The 15,558-nt window shown below is 43.0% G+C and overlaps 1 protein-coding gene across 2 annotated transcripts in view; it reads left to right on the top strand.

Annotated features, from left to right (window-relative positions):
- TOLLIP (toll interacting protein) overlaps positions 1-13,542 on the top strand; it is a 234,345-nt gene extending 220,803 nt beyond the window's left edge. For both annotated transcript variants that reach the window (XM_085644910.1, XM_085644911.1), the window contains exon 6: positions 9,899-13,542. In XM_085644910.1, the coding sequence (XP_085501036.1) occupies positions 9,899-10,113 (215 nt within the window). In that variant the 3' untranslated portion in view covers positions 10,114-13,542. The remainder of the gene's footprint in view (positions 1-9,898) is intronic.
- Positions 13,543-15,558: the final 2,016 nt, after the last annotated feature.

Here is a 15,558-nt window from a genome sequence, read left to right as displayed (position 1 = left end):
CTCCAGGCGCCTGTTTGATTGTTAACAGCATCGCTATGAGTAATAGTAAATACTGGTATTATGATGATGCCCTCTGCTAGAATAACAACTTAGCAATGCTGGCTGTGATTTGGAAGAATTTGCGAGTTCTCCTGCACTAACATCATTTCAACCTTGAACACTACCTCATTACCCATGATAAACCCATCACCACATCCACATCGGCTTTTCTAGAGCTTCTTGTGTTTTTCAAGTGGTGCTATTTAGTTTTGTCCCACTGTTTTCATTTCCTAAAAGGGTCATGCTCCTCAAACTTTTTTCAATTCAGATGACAGGTCATGCATGCCAGGGCTACACAAAATGTAGAAAAACCCTCAGCGGATCACTTTATAGTTGGTATATCATGAGAAGCTACGTACTACAAGGTTTCCTCCACTAAAGGTATTAATAGATGTGCAATCTTCTCTAAAAGGGCATCTATAACTTTTCAAGGGTACATCACCATTAATGTTATCTGTAGAATATTTATTTGGGAAAGTGCTCCCAGTTGTTAATGTAGAATTTTGGCTCTAATGCAAGCGTTGACTTTGATCAGGCTAGGTAAAGTGACCATTTTGGCTAGGTAATATTGAACATCACTCTTTTTCATTATCCAGTCAATTTATACCATTAAAGATGCTGGTGTGTAAGAATGGGCATACATTTCTTTTTGTAGTAACTGTTGGATGTTTGGCCTTTTTTCATATGGCCCTCTCTCGCTGAAGCAACAACTCTGTTCTAAGTCCAAAATTCATATAGTATCCTTTTATGGCCATAAAATGTTCATGAAGATGGTGAAAGATAACTTGTCGAGCGAATACATGGTCCATGCGAGAGTATGGATCTTTAAAGTGACAAAACTCAAGTACTTTCAAGGATTTAAGCTTCTTTCCAGACCTGAAGTGCTAAGGTACCCTTAATTAATATCTGATAAACTTCTTGCTGCAGATTCCTTACCTTAGAATATTCCCCTGATGTCAGACTGGATCTGGAAATGTTCGAGCACTAAACCTGCATGCCGGTCTGTGCCTTTGTTCGGCTTGGCGTTGTTTGCACGAGAAATGACTTGCGTAGTGTCTATATAGGCACCGCCCCAGCATCCTGACATAAGTTCTTTACTTTCCGTGCCAGTTAGCACAATTTCAGAGAATTCTACTCCGAGCCATTTTGAACTGACTTTTTCCTTGACTTTTTGTCAAAACTTTTTGAGATTTTCATCCTCTATTGTGTCAAGAATGTCCCCTAAGAAGCCTACAGGCTTTAAACCATGTGGTGCCTGTCACAGACACATGTCTGCGACAGACGTCTGCGACAGACCCCCATTTGGTTTGCCTACAGTGCTTGGACTGGGACCATGACTCCTAGACCATACAGGACTGCTGCGCCATGAATCAAAAGGTGCTGAGAGAATTGTCCCTGAAGCTCCTTACTGCCCGATGTCGGAAGACACCGCGATATTCTTGATCCCGGTCATGCGGAAGGTTCCAGGACTGCTCGTGGAGCTGCTGCCGACGAGTGTCATCACAATCCAAGTTGTTGGGGGAAGTCCTACAAACAGAAGAAGTCTAAGAAGATAAAGCGGTCTTTGCCTTCCTTCCTCCAGTCCAAGTCATCGGACCTGGTGTGTGAGCACTGGCGCGCTAGGCCTCGCTCCGTAAGGGAGCTTGTGCCTAGGACTGCTCCGCGCCTCATGGTTTCCTGAAGCCAAACTTACCCTTTCCCAACTCAAGGAGTTTTATGAGGCTTTGAATCTCATAAATGGAAATCCAACCCCTCTAGAGCGCCATTGGGCCCCACGGAATTAATAGGGACCCATACTTATTCTCCGCTTGCATGTCCGCTTATTGGATCCGGTACTGGATCTGGAGGCACAGCCTTCCTTGGCGCCTACTCCAGTGCCGTAGTTTCTGGCGCTGCCGACAGCCCACAGTCAAGCAGGCCCCCATTATCATACTAGACTCCGACATGGAGCTGGATGGGTGTAGTCTGACGCCGACTCGGGTGCCTGCCAGTACCATTCCTTCCTAGCTGGAACTTGTGCCTTTTTCCGTTAACTACAGAGGAGGGTGCCTCATTCGCAGTGGTGGTTTGGAGGGCAGCTGAGGTCTTGGACCTTCAGTTGCCCACAGTGGCAGTCAAGACGAACGTCTTGACAGTGGTGCATCAGCCGGGAGTTGCTCCTTCTGAACCTTTATTACCATTCAGTGATGCCCTTACAAGTGTCCTATTTGGGCCCTGGTCCAAGCGCAGCACAGGAGCTCCTGTGCACAAGACAGTTGCCCACTCCTATCTCCTCTCTTGGCGACCCCAGTTTCCTCACCCAGCACCCCACCGTGGAGCGCTTGGTCGCCCAAGCCTCCACTTCCAGATTCAATTGCAGCACTTTCCTTACCACTCCACCGGATAAGAAATCCAAAAGACTGGATACCTTCAGTAGGAGGATTTTTCTCTTCTGCCAGCCTATCATTGCGGTCGGTGAACACTGCATTCGTTTTGGGCCTCATGGTGCCCAGCTTCCGTCAAGTGCACATACCCATTGCCCTATGAAGGCTTTGCAATGGGTCCTGAAGTTTTAGTGGACCCAGCATCTGGGGAATCTCTCTGACCTGGTGCAGATCTTGGAGGGAACTGCAAAACATCTGCAGTGGTCGCTGACGGAACACAGTTGGGTCAGATTCCTCTCCCTTCTCCACACAGAGCAGACTGTAGTAAAAGATGTGCCACTCCTAGGTTGGGGCAGCCATCTACGAGAGGTAGAGATCAGAGGAATCTGGTCTCCGGCATAGTCATGGTTTCAAATGAACCTGCTGGAGCTGCAGGCAACCTAGTTTGCATTGAAAGCCATTCTTTAATCACGGGAAGGCTTGTGCAAGTGTTCACGAACATTACCACTGCCATATGGTACTGCAGCAAACTGAGTGGAGTGGGTTTGTGGACTCTTTGTCAAGAGCCATTGCTCCACTTGGCATGGATGTAATGTCATGGCATTTTCCTGGTTGCTCAACCCCTGATGACCCCCCTGGATGCCAGGGCATACAAACTCAGCTGTCAATGTTTAGTTTAGCAAAAATTGCATCTCTATGTGGAGGTGGTGCAAGGTCTCTTTCAAGAGTGGGAGAGACTTGGTTAGATCGGTTGGCCCAGCTGAGAAAGCACAATGTAAGCAGTTTTGTACGCTGGAGTGCCCAAGGTGATTCTTTCTTGGACACGCTTTTCGTTTGGAACTCTGGCCTCTTATTCGCCTTTGTGCCGATAACACTCCTGCCCAGAGTTCTCAAGAAGATCGGGGAACGACCGGGCCCAAGTCATTCTTGTGTGTCCGGATTGGGCACGGAAAGTCTGGTATCCTGAGCTCCTGAGCATGCTTATCGGTCCTCCATTCAGGCTGCCCTTGGGAGGATCTTGTGTCTCAGCAGCAGGGTCTTGCACCCGAATCCGCACAATCTCCGCCTTAATGCTTGAAGATTGAGTGGTGAAAGTTTGACAGCTTTCAACCTTCCTCGCAAAGTCTGTGATGTTATTTTGGCAGCTAGGCATCACTCCACCAAGACGGTATACACCTGCCGTTGGGATAAGTTTGTGGCATGGTGTACATCCAAGGATATTAATCCTCTTTCTGCACCCTTAGCCCACGTTTTATTGTTTGTTGTTTCTCTGGCCCAGTAGGGCACTGCTCTGGGTACTGTTAAAGGTTACATGTCTACCATTTCAGCGTTCTTGCGGTTGCCGGACCAGCCTTCTTTATTCAAGTTATCTGTTTTTCCTCAAATGTCTCCAGTATGTTTCCTCCTTTGCCGCTAATCATGCCCCAAAGGATTCTTAACGTGGTCTTGAATTTTCCTATTTGAGCACCTTTCAAGCTGTTGCTCAATGGCCCACTTTGCCTGCTTACCATCAAGACAGCTTTTCTAGTGGCCATAACACTGGCCAGGAGGGTCTGTGAATTTCAGGTACTTTCTGTGCACACTTCACATACCACCTTTTACTCAGACAAGCTGGTTCTGTCCTTTCTCCCACAGATTGTGACACCTTTTCATGTGGGTCAGAACAACACCTTGCCTACCTTCTTTGCTCTGCCTCACCCATCCAAAGAATAGAGACTCCACCATCTGGACCCAGAAAGAGCGTTTTTATTCTACCTTGATCGTATCAAGTGTTCCGGGTGGACGATCAAGTGTTTGTTTTTATGTCGGGGCAAAGAGGGGAAAGTTGTGCAGAAACAAACCATCTCACCATAAATAGTGCTCTGCATAGAAATCTAATGCGCATTGGCCAAAAAGCAACCCCTTGAGAACTTGCACACTCATTCCACCAGAGCCAAGGCTGCGACTACTGCGTTAGCTCACGGAGTCGCTGCCCTGGACATTTTTCAGGCAGCAACGTGGGCGACTTTGCACATATTAACCAAATATTACTTTCTGGATATGAAGGTCCGTCCTGATGGGCACTTTACTTGTTCAGTCCTGCAGGACTTTTAGTATAATCTGTATCGCATTCCCACCGGTGGCGGGTGGCAGGGGGCTGTAATGCTTGAGTATCGATTTTAAAATAAGTAATCTGCGGCTAGAAGTATCAGATGAACAAGTTACTTACCTTCGGTGCAGCCTTATCTGGAAGAGAGTGCCTAGCTGCATATTCCTTACCAACATACATCCTCCCCACTCTGCGAACTGTTTTCACAAAGGTCACCCTTCTAAGGGCCTTAGCACTAGACACCAGTGTTTCGGTGTTCTTCATTACTATTCTTCTGGCGTGGAAAGTCGCAAAAAGATATGTGCGTCCATGCGGTGGGATGGTGCCTATATAGCAACCGCGCATGCCACTTACGGCACAGATGGCACGGAGCCTGACGGCACCATCTATGGGCATGCAGGGGTACTCTTCAAAAATTCCTAGATTCAGTCTGACGCCTGGGGAATTTTCTAAGTTAAGGAATCTGTGGCTAGAGAGAATCTCTACCATATAAGGCATTACCGAAAGTTAGTAACTTGTTCTTTATAACTGACCTGTGTCAAGTGTGTGCGCAATTCAAGCATTTATGCAAAGGGAAACCACACCATTTGTTTGACTGTTTCACTACTAAGGTCACATACTAAGCTATCTTAAAGAATTTAAACATTCCCTGAAAACCCTCAGTTGATTAGAAATTATGGTTTCAGTTTGAAACCTCAGACGTCTCAAACTTTTGCTGGTTATAATTGGATCCACAGCCATAACCCCCTTTCAAGCCTACATACTCACAGCTTAGGATCTCACACATGACTTCACCGAAAAACATCTCCATTCCATTTAAAGTCTTCACTGATTATGACCTGAATAATGGCCCTCTCTGAAGGGTCACCCCAAACATTTTGCCTTCATCCTCCTAATCTTCTGACCTTTTTGTAGGACTCGGGATTTTGAGCACCTTACCACTGCTGACCAGTGCTAAAGTGCATGTGCTACTCCCCTAAACATGGTAACATGGGTGTATACACAATCTACCTATTTAGTTTGCTTGAAAGTCCCTTGCAAAGTGATATAGCTTATCACCAGGGTCTGTAACCTAAATGCTACTGGTGGGCCTGCAGCACTGATTGTGCAACCCACACAAGAAGCCTTTCAAACCTGTCTCAGGCCTGCTGTTGCAGTGCCTGAGTAGGCAGTTTACTGCCACTTCGACTTGCCATTTAAAACTACTTGCCAAGCCTTAAACACCCTTTTATTGCACATAGGTCACCCCTTAGATAGGCTGCTCTAAGGGCAGGGTGCTGTGTAAGTAAAAGGTAGTAGGACATGTACTTTTACGCTTTGCATGTCCTGGTAGTGGCAAACAGCTAAATTCATTTTTCACTACTGTGAGGCCTACTCTTCGCATAGGTTAGCATTTGCAATTCCTTAATACACTTTTAATCTGTAATTCCTGATTAGAGAGGAGTAGCTGCATTATGTTTTATATGTTTGTAAATGTAGTAAAAATCCAATTACTAGTAAAGTTGAATTTAACTATTTTAGAATTGCCACTTTTAGAAAGTGGGTATTTCTTTGCTCTTACTGCTCTGTGTGCTTGCAGCTGGTCACCCACCTCATACACGTTTGGGGTGGGTGAATGCTACACACTTTCCCTCTAGACAGCCATGAACACAGGAAGTGTAGGTGTGACAGAGGACTCATGAGGCATTTATCTTCATTCGGATTGCTCCCCCCCCCCCCCTCTTTTACTGTTCAGGAAGAGCTGACACACCTGAAAAGGCAGTGTCCTGTTTCCCACACAAAGGGCTCATTACCCCCTACTGATAGTCTGGAGCCTGGGCTGAAAAGAAAGGGGGAACTGTGCACTTTAATGGCCTGCTTTGATGTCACCCCCACTTCACAGGCACAGCTGAGTATCAGTACTGGGCCTCTGACCCTATCAAGGCAGTATACAACTGGACCTGTGAATTACTCTGCCAGAAGTAAAGACTTCTGTGCCAAAAGCATTTCTACATTTCTTGACTGCTGTTCGGGAAGAACTTATTTTCTGCTTTGCTGTGCTGCCCTGCTGCCTGCTGATCTCTGCCTTGTTGAGGACAAGCACTGGACCCATCTCACTTGAACCCAGAGTAACTCCAAGGGCTTGCTGGCTTGCCTCATTTTCTGAAGTCTCAGGGCCATCAAAGACTTACTTGAACAGCACCTGGACTCTTCCATCTGTGAGTCCTGCCCTGCCAAGTGGTGCCAATCCAGACCCGGACCCTTGAAAGGCGATTTTATGTGCTGGTCCATCAAACGTGACGCATCGACGTCTTGGCACCAATCGGAACCGACACATTGCCGTTCGACACCAATGCAGTTGCTCCTCGATGACCTTGCTTCAACGGACTGCGCGGCTCGATGAAGACTGACTGCCCGAGATCGGCCATCGCCGGCATTGTAAAGCCTTCATCGATTGCGCAGATCGAAACAGACACATTGGCTCCATTCACGGGATCGATGGCGCAGCGACTCTGCGCATTGAGTCTTCGATGTTTATGCTTCTTCCATCCATGGTACTTTTTCAGTGGGACATGCGTGAGTGCTGTAGCTGGCCTGCCCTCAATCGCAGTCGAGTTGATCTTTGGATTTACCCCTGTCCAGCACGACCAGATGTCCTCGGTACCCCGTTATGACTCTAAGCAATATAATTTGATTTAATCTTTAAAAATCCAAACTCCGGTTCTACTTATTGGATTTTTGGTCTTGTATTACCCATAAGACTATAATCTATTGTTCTAAGTCTGTGTAGAGTATTTGTGTGTGTTTGCTGGTGTGTGTTTGCTTGTGTGTATTTGCTTGTGTGGGTGTGTGTGTTTGCTTGTGTGTGTGTTTGCTTGTGTGTGTGTGTATGTTTGCTTGTGTGTGTGTGTGTGTTTGCTTGTGTGTGTGTGTGTGTGTGTGTTTGCTTGTGTGTTTGTGTGTTTGCTTGTGTGTGTGTGTTTGATTGTGTGTGTTGGTGTGTTTGGTGCACAAATACTTTACATATTGCCTCTATAGAGAAGCCCGACTGCTCTGTGCCAATCTACCAGATGGCGAGCATAGGTTATAATTTAATGTGTATCTAGCTTACCCTGCCTGGAGTGCTGGTTCCTGCTCGGACAAGGTGCATACCTCTGCCAACCAGAAACCCCAGGTCTAACACCAACCACTTGCTAAAAAAACCGAGCCAGATAGGAATCTTCTTGCCCATGACCTTAGTCCATACACAACTGTAGAAAGTTCAAAAGTGCTCTTGTAGTCCCTGTTCTCCATTCAGGTGAGGGTAGATTTTAGTAGATTCAAAAGTGGGGGTTACACCCAAAAGATATGTTTTTTTAAATGTGGTGTTTGGTGGATACCCTTCAAAAATAAAGCAAAAAAGTAACAAATTATATTTATTTATGTATTCATTTATCTACTGGGCAACGATGCTGTGGTTGTTGTCCGGCTCACTACCTCTTCCCAAAAAGTGTCTGCGTCAAATTACTTCACAGCTTTAAGTTGAAAAGCCAATTGCAGGACATGTTGCCGATTTTTAATGAAGAAGTTGTAGCGGATTAAAAACGTTGCCGTGTTTCTACTAAGTGGTCTTTGTCACAGCTCGCTAGGTTCTTTTCATTGTTCACTTTTATCATATCCTCCCCCACACCCCAAGGAGACATTGTAGGAATTGTAGTCATACATTTGACAAGTCACATAAATGTACACATACTTTAAATGTTGTCTTCTATTTTACCTCATCACTTTTTTTTGATACAGCACTACTAGAGTGACTATCTACAGTTAATTTCCTGTGATTGTTTACATAAGTACTGCTGTGTAAAGCCATGTGTTATAAAACCCTATGTGGTAATACAACACGTTGTAATTCTCGTGGGTTAAAGGCATATGGGCTAAAGAACCGATATGTGAAGTCTGATATTCATTTAGCAGATGAAAAGTTGTTTTTTCAGTCACTTTGCCTTACATTTCACTTTCCTTCAACAGATATCTTGCACCCCTTAGTGAGTTTGAAGCCTTCCTCCTAAAGTTCAAGGACCCCTAGTTGTGCAGTTCCTAAACTCAGCAGTAGCTTTGTGTCGATGTGTGATCATATTCATTTCAGGAACATTGCTCTCACTACTGGACAGACTAATGATGAGTAGCTGTCTGAAGCAACAAAAAAGATTGTGGAGTACCATTTTTTTCAATGAGAATTGATTCTATCGCCAGTATTTTTGCATTGTCCTATCCAGAAGGGAATTTAAAGACCTGGATGTAGAAAACTGCACCGCCGGAATGTCTCATGCTAAAATATTATTTATACGGTATCTAATGTACTTGCCTCTTGCGTCTGTGCCAGTAGTTTGACCTTCATTTTGGATAATGCTTAAGCTTTTAGATATGTTGTCAGCATTGCTATAGTATATTACATTGATTATTCTTTTTCAGGTTACAAGAGTTGAAGATTGATCTTTACCTCTCTCCAGAAGGCCAGACCTTCAGGGATATTTTTCAAACTATTCTAACCATGAGTCCGTGGGCCTACATAAGCTTGAGAAATTGATTTTGGGAAAACAAATGCACTGCAGGTGTAATCTCTGGTGTTATAACCGTAGAGCTTCGTAGTGGACTGCCAGGCGTATGTTACAGCTTGGTGGGCTGGCTGTCACAAAGATGTGCAGGTCATGCGTTTGTCCCACTAGAGCAGTTCAGACTACCACCCTTCTAGGATAGGTAATGACTTTCACTGATTTGAGTATTAACACCTATTTCCAGTCATTTAGAGACAAACCCGTTTTTGGTGTGACCCGTGTTATAGTCATTATTATTGCTGTTGTTTTTATTATTGTATTCTTTTGTGTTAGCACTATTATCAGATTGTGTTACAATTTTACTGGGTTCCAGTTACGAGGTCTTCAGAATTGTAAATCTGGTGGTGTAAGTGCTGCCAGTGTAGTTTATCTTTTCTCTTAATGAATAGCAGTTGAATAGTAAAAACTGTATAGTTTGCTGTGAAACTAAAATGATCCAGAACTTCTCCGTCAGAAAATCTTTTTTGACCTTCATAGACGTTGGTTGCCTACGTGCTTGAACCTGGCACACATGTTTATTGATAAAATATTCACGCTTTAAAATAATCTCTTAATGAAAACAATCCCACAGGAAGCAACATTTATTTTTTTCTTGGATAGGTGCTCTCGTGCAGTGTTAAGAAGGACGCACGCACAATACGTGTAAATTGTATTTCAGACTCACACCATTGAAGAGTGTTAATTGTGAGAAAATACCATATCAAATGTTTAAATATTACCAGAGGTTGCGTATGCCTTCTCAAATAAGGAAAGCACTAGATTTCGCCATGATGTAACTCTTCCTTCTCTTATGTTACCTCTCGTGATGCGCTGTTCCTCCTCTCTTTCTTCAGGAATGCCGACAGTCTATAATCCTGGAATGGTGCCAGTGGCTGTGCCGCCCCCTGCTGTCAATCCTCAGCACAGAATGACCGATGAGGACTTGAAGGCTATTCAGGATATGTTCCCAACCATGGACAAGGAAGTTGTTCGCTCTGTGCTGGAAGCCCAAAATGGCAACAAAGACGCAGCCATCAACTCTTTGCTTCAGATGGTGGAAGAGTCCTAGGCAATATTTCCTCACTTGTCCGGACCTTGTTGCCTTTTCCTAGTTGCCACTTGGATTTTTGACTTGCCAAGCTTCGGATTTAGGATCTGCCTTCCAAAAATGCGTCATTCCCTAAAACAGTTATTCATCATCCTTGGCACCTTTTTGGTTGGATGCTTATGTTCTGTGCACAATGTGTTTGATCTTTCCCTGTCCCCGCAAACTACAGCAGGTTGTCGGTGAGGAAGTGTTGGTTCTATAGAAGTTATACCTGAAAAAAGCCCCCCCAATAACTCTTGCTGCTCTTTTATGTCCGCTTGTATCCTTTTCCGTTAAGCAGATCCAGTTGCATCATAGAGGTGCAAAAGGATTCATACATCTATTTTGTCCAGAAGAAACACGATCTCCTGGTTTGGAACATCTCTTGTCACTTCCATGTTACTGGTTGTTGTTCCTGTATGTTTAATGTGGAGCACAGCAAATAAAATGGAGACTACCTGCCTTCAAAGATCATATGCCTGATAGCTTTACAGCCATGCAATGCTTGGTACAGACTAGCAGGTCGTGCTTATTTCACAGATACCCTGGTACTCCTGTCCAATCCCTTTCATCCCCCTCCCAACCATTTCTTCCACCTAATTCTGCTCAGAAAATGTTTGGCCTTATTATAGCATTAATGTTTCCATTCTGCTTCTTAACGGGGATAGCTTGCTCTGGCAGCCATGTTTTATTACAGAGTACCAGTGACGTTCCTGTAAGTCGTATAATGACGCCACCATATGCAAGCTCTCCTCCGAATTTCCTGGGTTTAGATATGCATGGCCCATGAGTACTCTGTTGCCTCTCTGACTGACTCGTTAATGAGTTTTAAAGCAAACCTGTATATCACCCCATCAGTAATTCTGAAATGTCTTTCCAACTAGAGGGGATCATATGGTGTCGTTTGATTTTAATCTGGATCAGTTATTATTTTTTATTAGAGTAACTGCTAATTTATATTTTGATTTCTATATTCAAGTTAAAAATTCAATGTAGGATCAGAAGGAGGAAGGAAGACTGTAGCTGCAGGACCAAAGAACCGCTTGGCACAGGTGGTGAAGAGAAGCAAACTTACTGCAGGAACTCCAGAATATGATCAGAGAAAGGAGCTGCAAATTGGATATCATGCCGCACAGAACAGAAGGCCTATAACTGACATGCATACAGGGACTGATGGCATACCCTGTTTTTTCGTTATTTCGAGATCAGAGCCGAATACAAAGGTGCACATGGTTACAGGCATGACATGTGACTTCCAGAACTCTGTGTTAGAAACGAGATAATCAGGCTGAGTATGTTGAAAGGAGTAAAGTCCGATGGTTTGGTAGGCAACACTAAGAAACTGATGTCACAAAACTGATGCATGCACATCATGTGTTTTCCATGTGGCAAAGTAAAATAATATTGTGAATAATCTGAAATGTATAGATGAGTATTATGCTCCACATATGTTCACAAATATTATGTACCGAAAGCATGTCTTGTTTCCTACCTTTCACTCAAGCAGACTTGCTCACAGATTTACAGTAGATGGCCACATCAATACTGTTGTCATTAAAAAGTAAGATCAGTTGTAGATTGAAGACACTCAAACCAAGACTATAACCTTGTTTTACAGAATTCATGTACTTTTTTCTGCAGAATCTAAAACGTGTCCTGCTATATAGAGGGGCATGTGGCTTCTTCATTCAACTTTCCTGTGGTCCTGAGTTTATGCCAAAAACTGTAAATTGTGACAATAAAAACTTTGTCCACGTTTATCAGAGCCTCATTCCAGCTAGGCCCATCTATCTTTTTTTATTGTGTATAAAATAAGAAAAAAGGCATAAGAATGACAATTCGTATTAAGCAGCAGCAGTCCGTGAAAAATAAAATGAGCTGCTAGTAAAATGCACATGACTTCATTCAAACCCATTGATATAGGCTATTTATCGCCTTGTTTGTGACCGATCAGTGCTGCTGATGCCTAGCTAATGTGAAGATCGGCTCATCGCTACGATGGCGACTTCCAGGTTCAGGAATGCTAAGGAACACGCTAGTGTAAAGAACAGAATTATAAGCAGTCTTTTGTTTCTGCACTGAGTGATAAGGAACTAAGAAGTCTATGCTGTTACGGAGTGCTACTGTCAACCGCCAACAAAGACTGATGAGTCTTTATATTTGCTACATCAGTTGAGATGTTTCAATGAGCACAACTTTGGTTGCTTGCTTTAAAGTGTACTTTTTGCGGTTTGCTCCTCTTTGCACTTTTTTCACTCTAAAAACGGTGTCAAGGTAGGTAGAGCACACAATACCTGAGATTTATCTTTCCCTCCCAACTGTCAAAAGAGCATACATTTTCAGTGATTTTAATGAAGCCTTCCCATTCCTTAGTCGCTAGGGCATACTGAAGAGATATGTCACTGTGCCCACCAGCCTATCCTGAAGCCCTACAGGCTGGCATATTGGTGATAAAGCATTAACAGCCGTTCTATAACTTGTAATGGTGCCTACCATTGAGATATTTGAAAACGCAAGCAGAATCTTTTACATTGAAATCAAATCTTGTCAGTGGAAGGATGTGAACTGACTAGTGACATTACAGAGCTGTTAAATACCTGAATCTGACTGCATGAGTGGATATATGTCACAACAACAACTATTGCATCTTTGAGAATTGCATGCCGTGACCATACAGACTGATAAGAGATATTAGGACTTCTTGCATGAAAGTCATTGATGTCTTATGCAAAGCTTGAGGTAAACCCTATTTTGGACCTGCAAGAAGAGTGCTGGCTTCAGGTTTTTTAATGTCTTCTCCTTTCTTTCCATTTGATTATTCACCCTGTTGTAGATTGATGCAATTTATTGTGCAGCTGGTCAAAGATTTAGGTATTTTTGCAGACCCGCTGAGGAAGCAAAGAACTTGTGAGAGGTTTTGAGCAGTCGGTATTTCTTGCAATTTGTCGAATGTCTTAAAAGTGACGTTTTCCAGCCTTTTTATGAATGAAAAGTAAAAACATTTATATTTTTGGGGGGTATTGGATCGAAAGGGCTGACACACCATCATTCGCATCACTGCTAACAGATTCCACCTTGTTTCAGGAAGCATGAAAGGACTTGCTGAGAAGAAACCTTAAAAGAGGATTAAATATGCAGGAGCCCTCACTCAATGTAGAATTAGAGCAATCCCATTACAGATGCCATGTTGGTCTTTGAATAGATGAAGTTGTGAGAGTGGCCATTGAGAGTAGGAGGAATTAATTGTATTGTGGACATTTAATTTCCTATAGACCGTGGCATGGTTAAAGTTATTGTGTGTGACGAATGTGGGAATTTCTACTCCCTTTAAAGGCTTTTTATGTGATGAAAATAAGGAAGAACAATACCAGAACAGCACAGTCATTAAAAAGCATGATTTATCTTAAAAAATTTTTTTTAAAAAATAGACGTGAATTGCATCAGCACTCATTGACCTCATTTAGTAGACAGAGAACAGTATAGTAGTTGCTAGATAAAAACATAACATATAACTTGTACACTGGACTAGAATAAGGGAATATGACATGAGACAGATTTAGTCTTAGTAAAATTCCTAGAACAACTTTGATATCTCTGTGCTGGGAGAATAGATTGTCTTGCACACTAATGGTCAAAGGAAACTAGATCACGTACGCAACTCTATAATGGTGAATAGGATTTAGAATTCCTTGCTGTCTTTCAATGTTCTGGGATCATGCGGGTAGTGGAAGAGAGGTATTCTTCCACTGACAGCTTCTGCTCTTTACTTGGTAAAGGACCTAACTGAAGAGAAGCTCACCAGAATGAGATCAATGATACCTGCTGGTCAGGCAGAACTGAAGGCTCATGTTTTTGATGAAAGGATTTTTAAATCTTTAATGGGTCTTTCCTCCCTAGCAGAATGTTCTTTCTACGAGTCAGTGAGGACTGTTTTGTGAACAGCATGAGGTTTAGGTAGTTATGTGAGTCAGCCTCACACCATTCACCTGCTAGTTACTGACAAGCAGAAAACACTGACACCCTCCCCTTCTTTAAGTAGATTCTGGAAAGGTACCTCCTGGAGACAAGAAGACACCTCATTTGTTTAGCATTGTGCAACAAAGGTAAATGCGCAAGCAACAAAGCCAGATGCCTTAAGCCAGTAAATGGAAAATGGATCCGCAAACAGAAACATGCTACACAGTCAATGTCGCCTAGAGTTTGATTATATAGACCACTTATGTAGAAAGTGCAACTGACCTCTTTGATTTGGAATGACTTCTTCCCTTGAGGTGCTATTTGCAATCTCTTCACATCTTTCAAATGTTTCTTTGCACATTTAACTCTTATTTACAAGTGGCTTTATATTGTCGTTGAAATTGTTTAGAAAAAGCCTATGTGGTTGTTGTCCACTGTGCCATCTGCTAGAATGCTACAGACCAGTAAATTGTGGTGACATTCTGCTCTCTGCCAGTGTTAGAATTACTGGTCGTTTGCTTGAGTGCCCTAGACCAGTGAATTCTGGGGAGATGCAGCTCTGTGACAGTGTTTGATATTTCCAACAAGTTGACTGGCTGAGGAGAGGCATACTGATTAAGCACTGTTAGTTAATCCCCTAAGCAGAAACCCTATGTTATTAATAGACTTCAGTATTCCTCTAGGTTTCTGATAGGAGCCCCAGTGTTTATTTGCATTTGTTTTTGACTGGTGTGTTATTTTATTGAATTTTAGGCACACACTGTAACCAAAGTTGTGATGGTATGCTTTTATCTGGGGTGATGTCCCAACTGCGAAGCACTTCCAAGAAATGAGATTGCCACTTTAGAGTGAAGTTACTGCTATCCCAAAACTCCTGCTTAATTTAGAGGCATGGCAAGTAAGGTTGCTTTTCTCCGGGGCTCAACTTCTTTCACCCACTAGTGCTGTTTGCAGTAGTATCCTTTGTCCACCTGAAGCCAAAGTCCGAAGAGGGAGTGATTCCCCTTGGAGGCAAAAACATTTGGAGCTGCCTTTTGTCTTCAGCGTTAACCACAAAATGAAAATATTTTCTTTACCTCCCTCTGTAAACAAATTGAGAGGAAATTGTCATGTTATTATGAGCGCTAATAGGAATGGGCATGTATAGTAAAGAAATTCATATACCACAAGTTTCATTCTTAATGGGGGTTTACACTTGTGCAACTTGTATAAAATAAGCAAACGCTACTTGTGTTGTTAGTGAAACTCACCACAAACGGACTTTTGTTGCAAATACGTTCTCCTGTTTATGAAATGATTTCCAAAGCGCTGTTTGAAAATGCGTCACTATCCACTGTATAATATGTTTTATTTTGATTTCTGCCGTCTAATTTAATAAATGTATCATCTAAATTGTAAAAAGACTTGCAATTATTGTTTTTTATATTTGCCCTTATAATTAAACATGATCAGCCCCTCATTGCACTTACT

This window comes from Triturus cristatus, chromosome 3_1, assembly GCF_964204655.1.
Source record: "Triturus cristatus chromosome 3_1, aTriCri1.1, whole genome shotgun sequence".
Lineage (NCBI taxonomy): Eukaryota > Metazoa > Chordata > Amphibia > Caudata > Salamandridae > Triturus > Triturus cristatus.
Note: the sequence above shows the minus strand (reverse complement) of the source record. Positions and strands in the feature narration are given on the sequence as shown.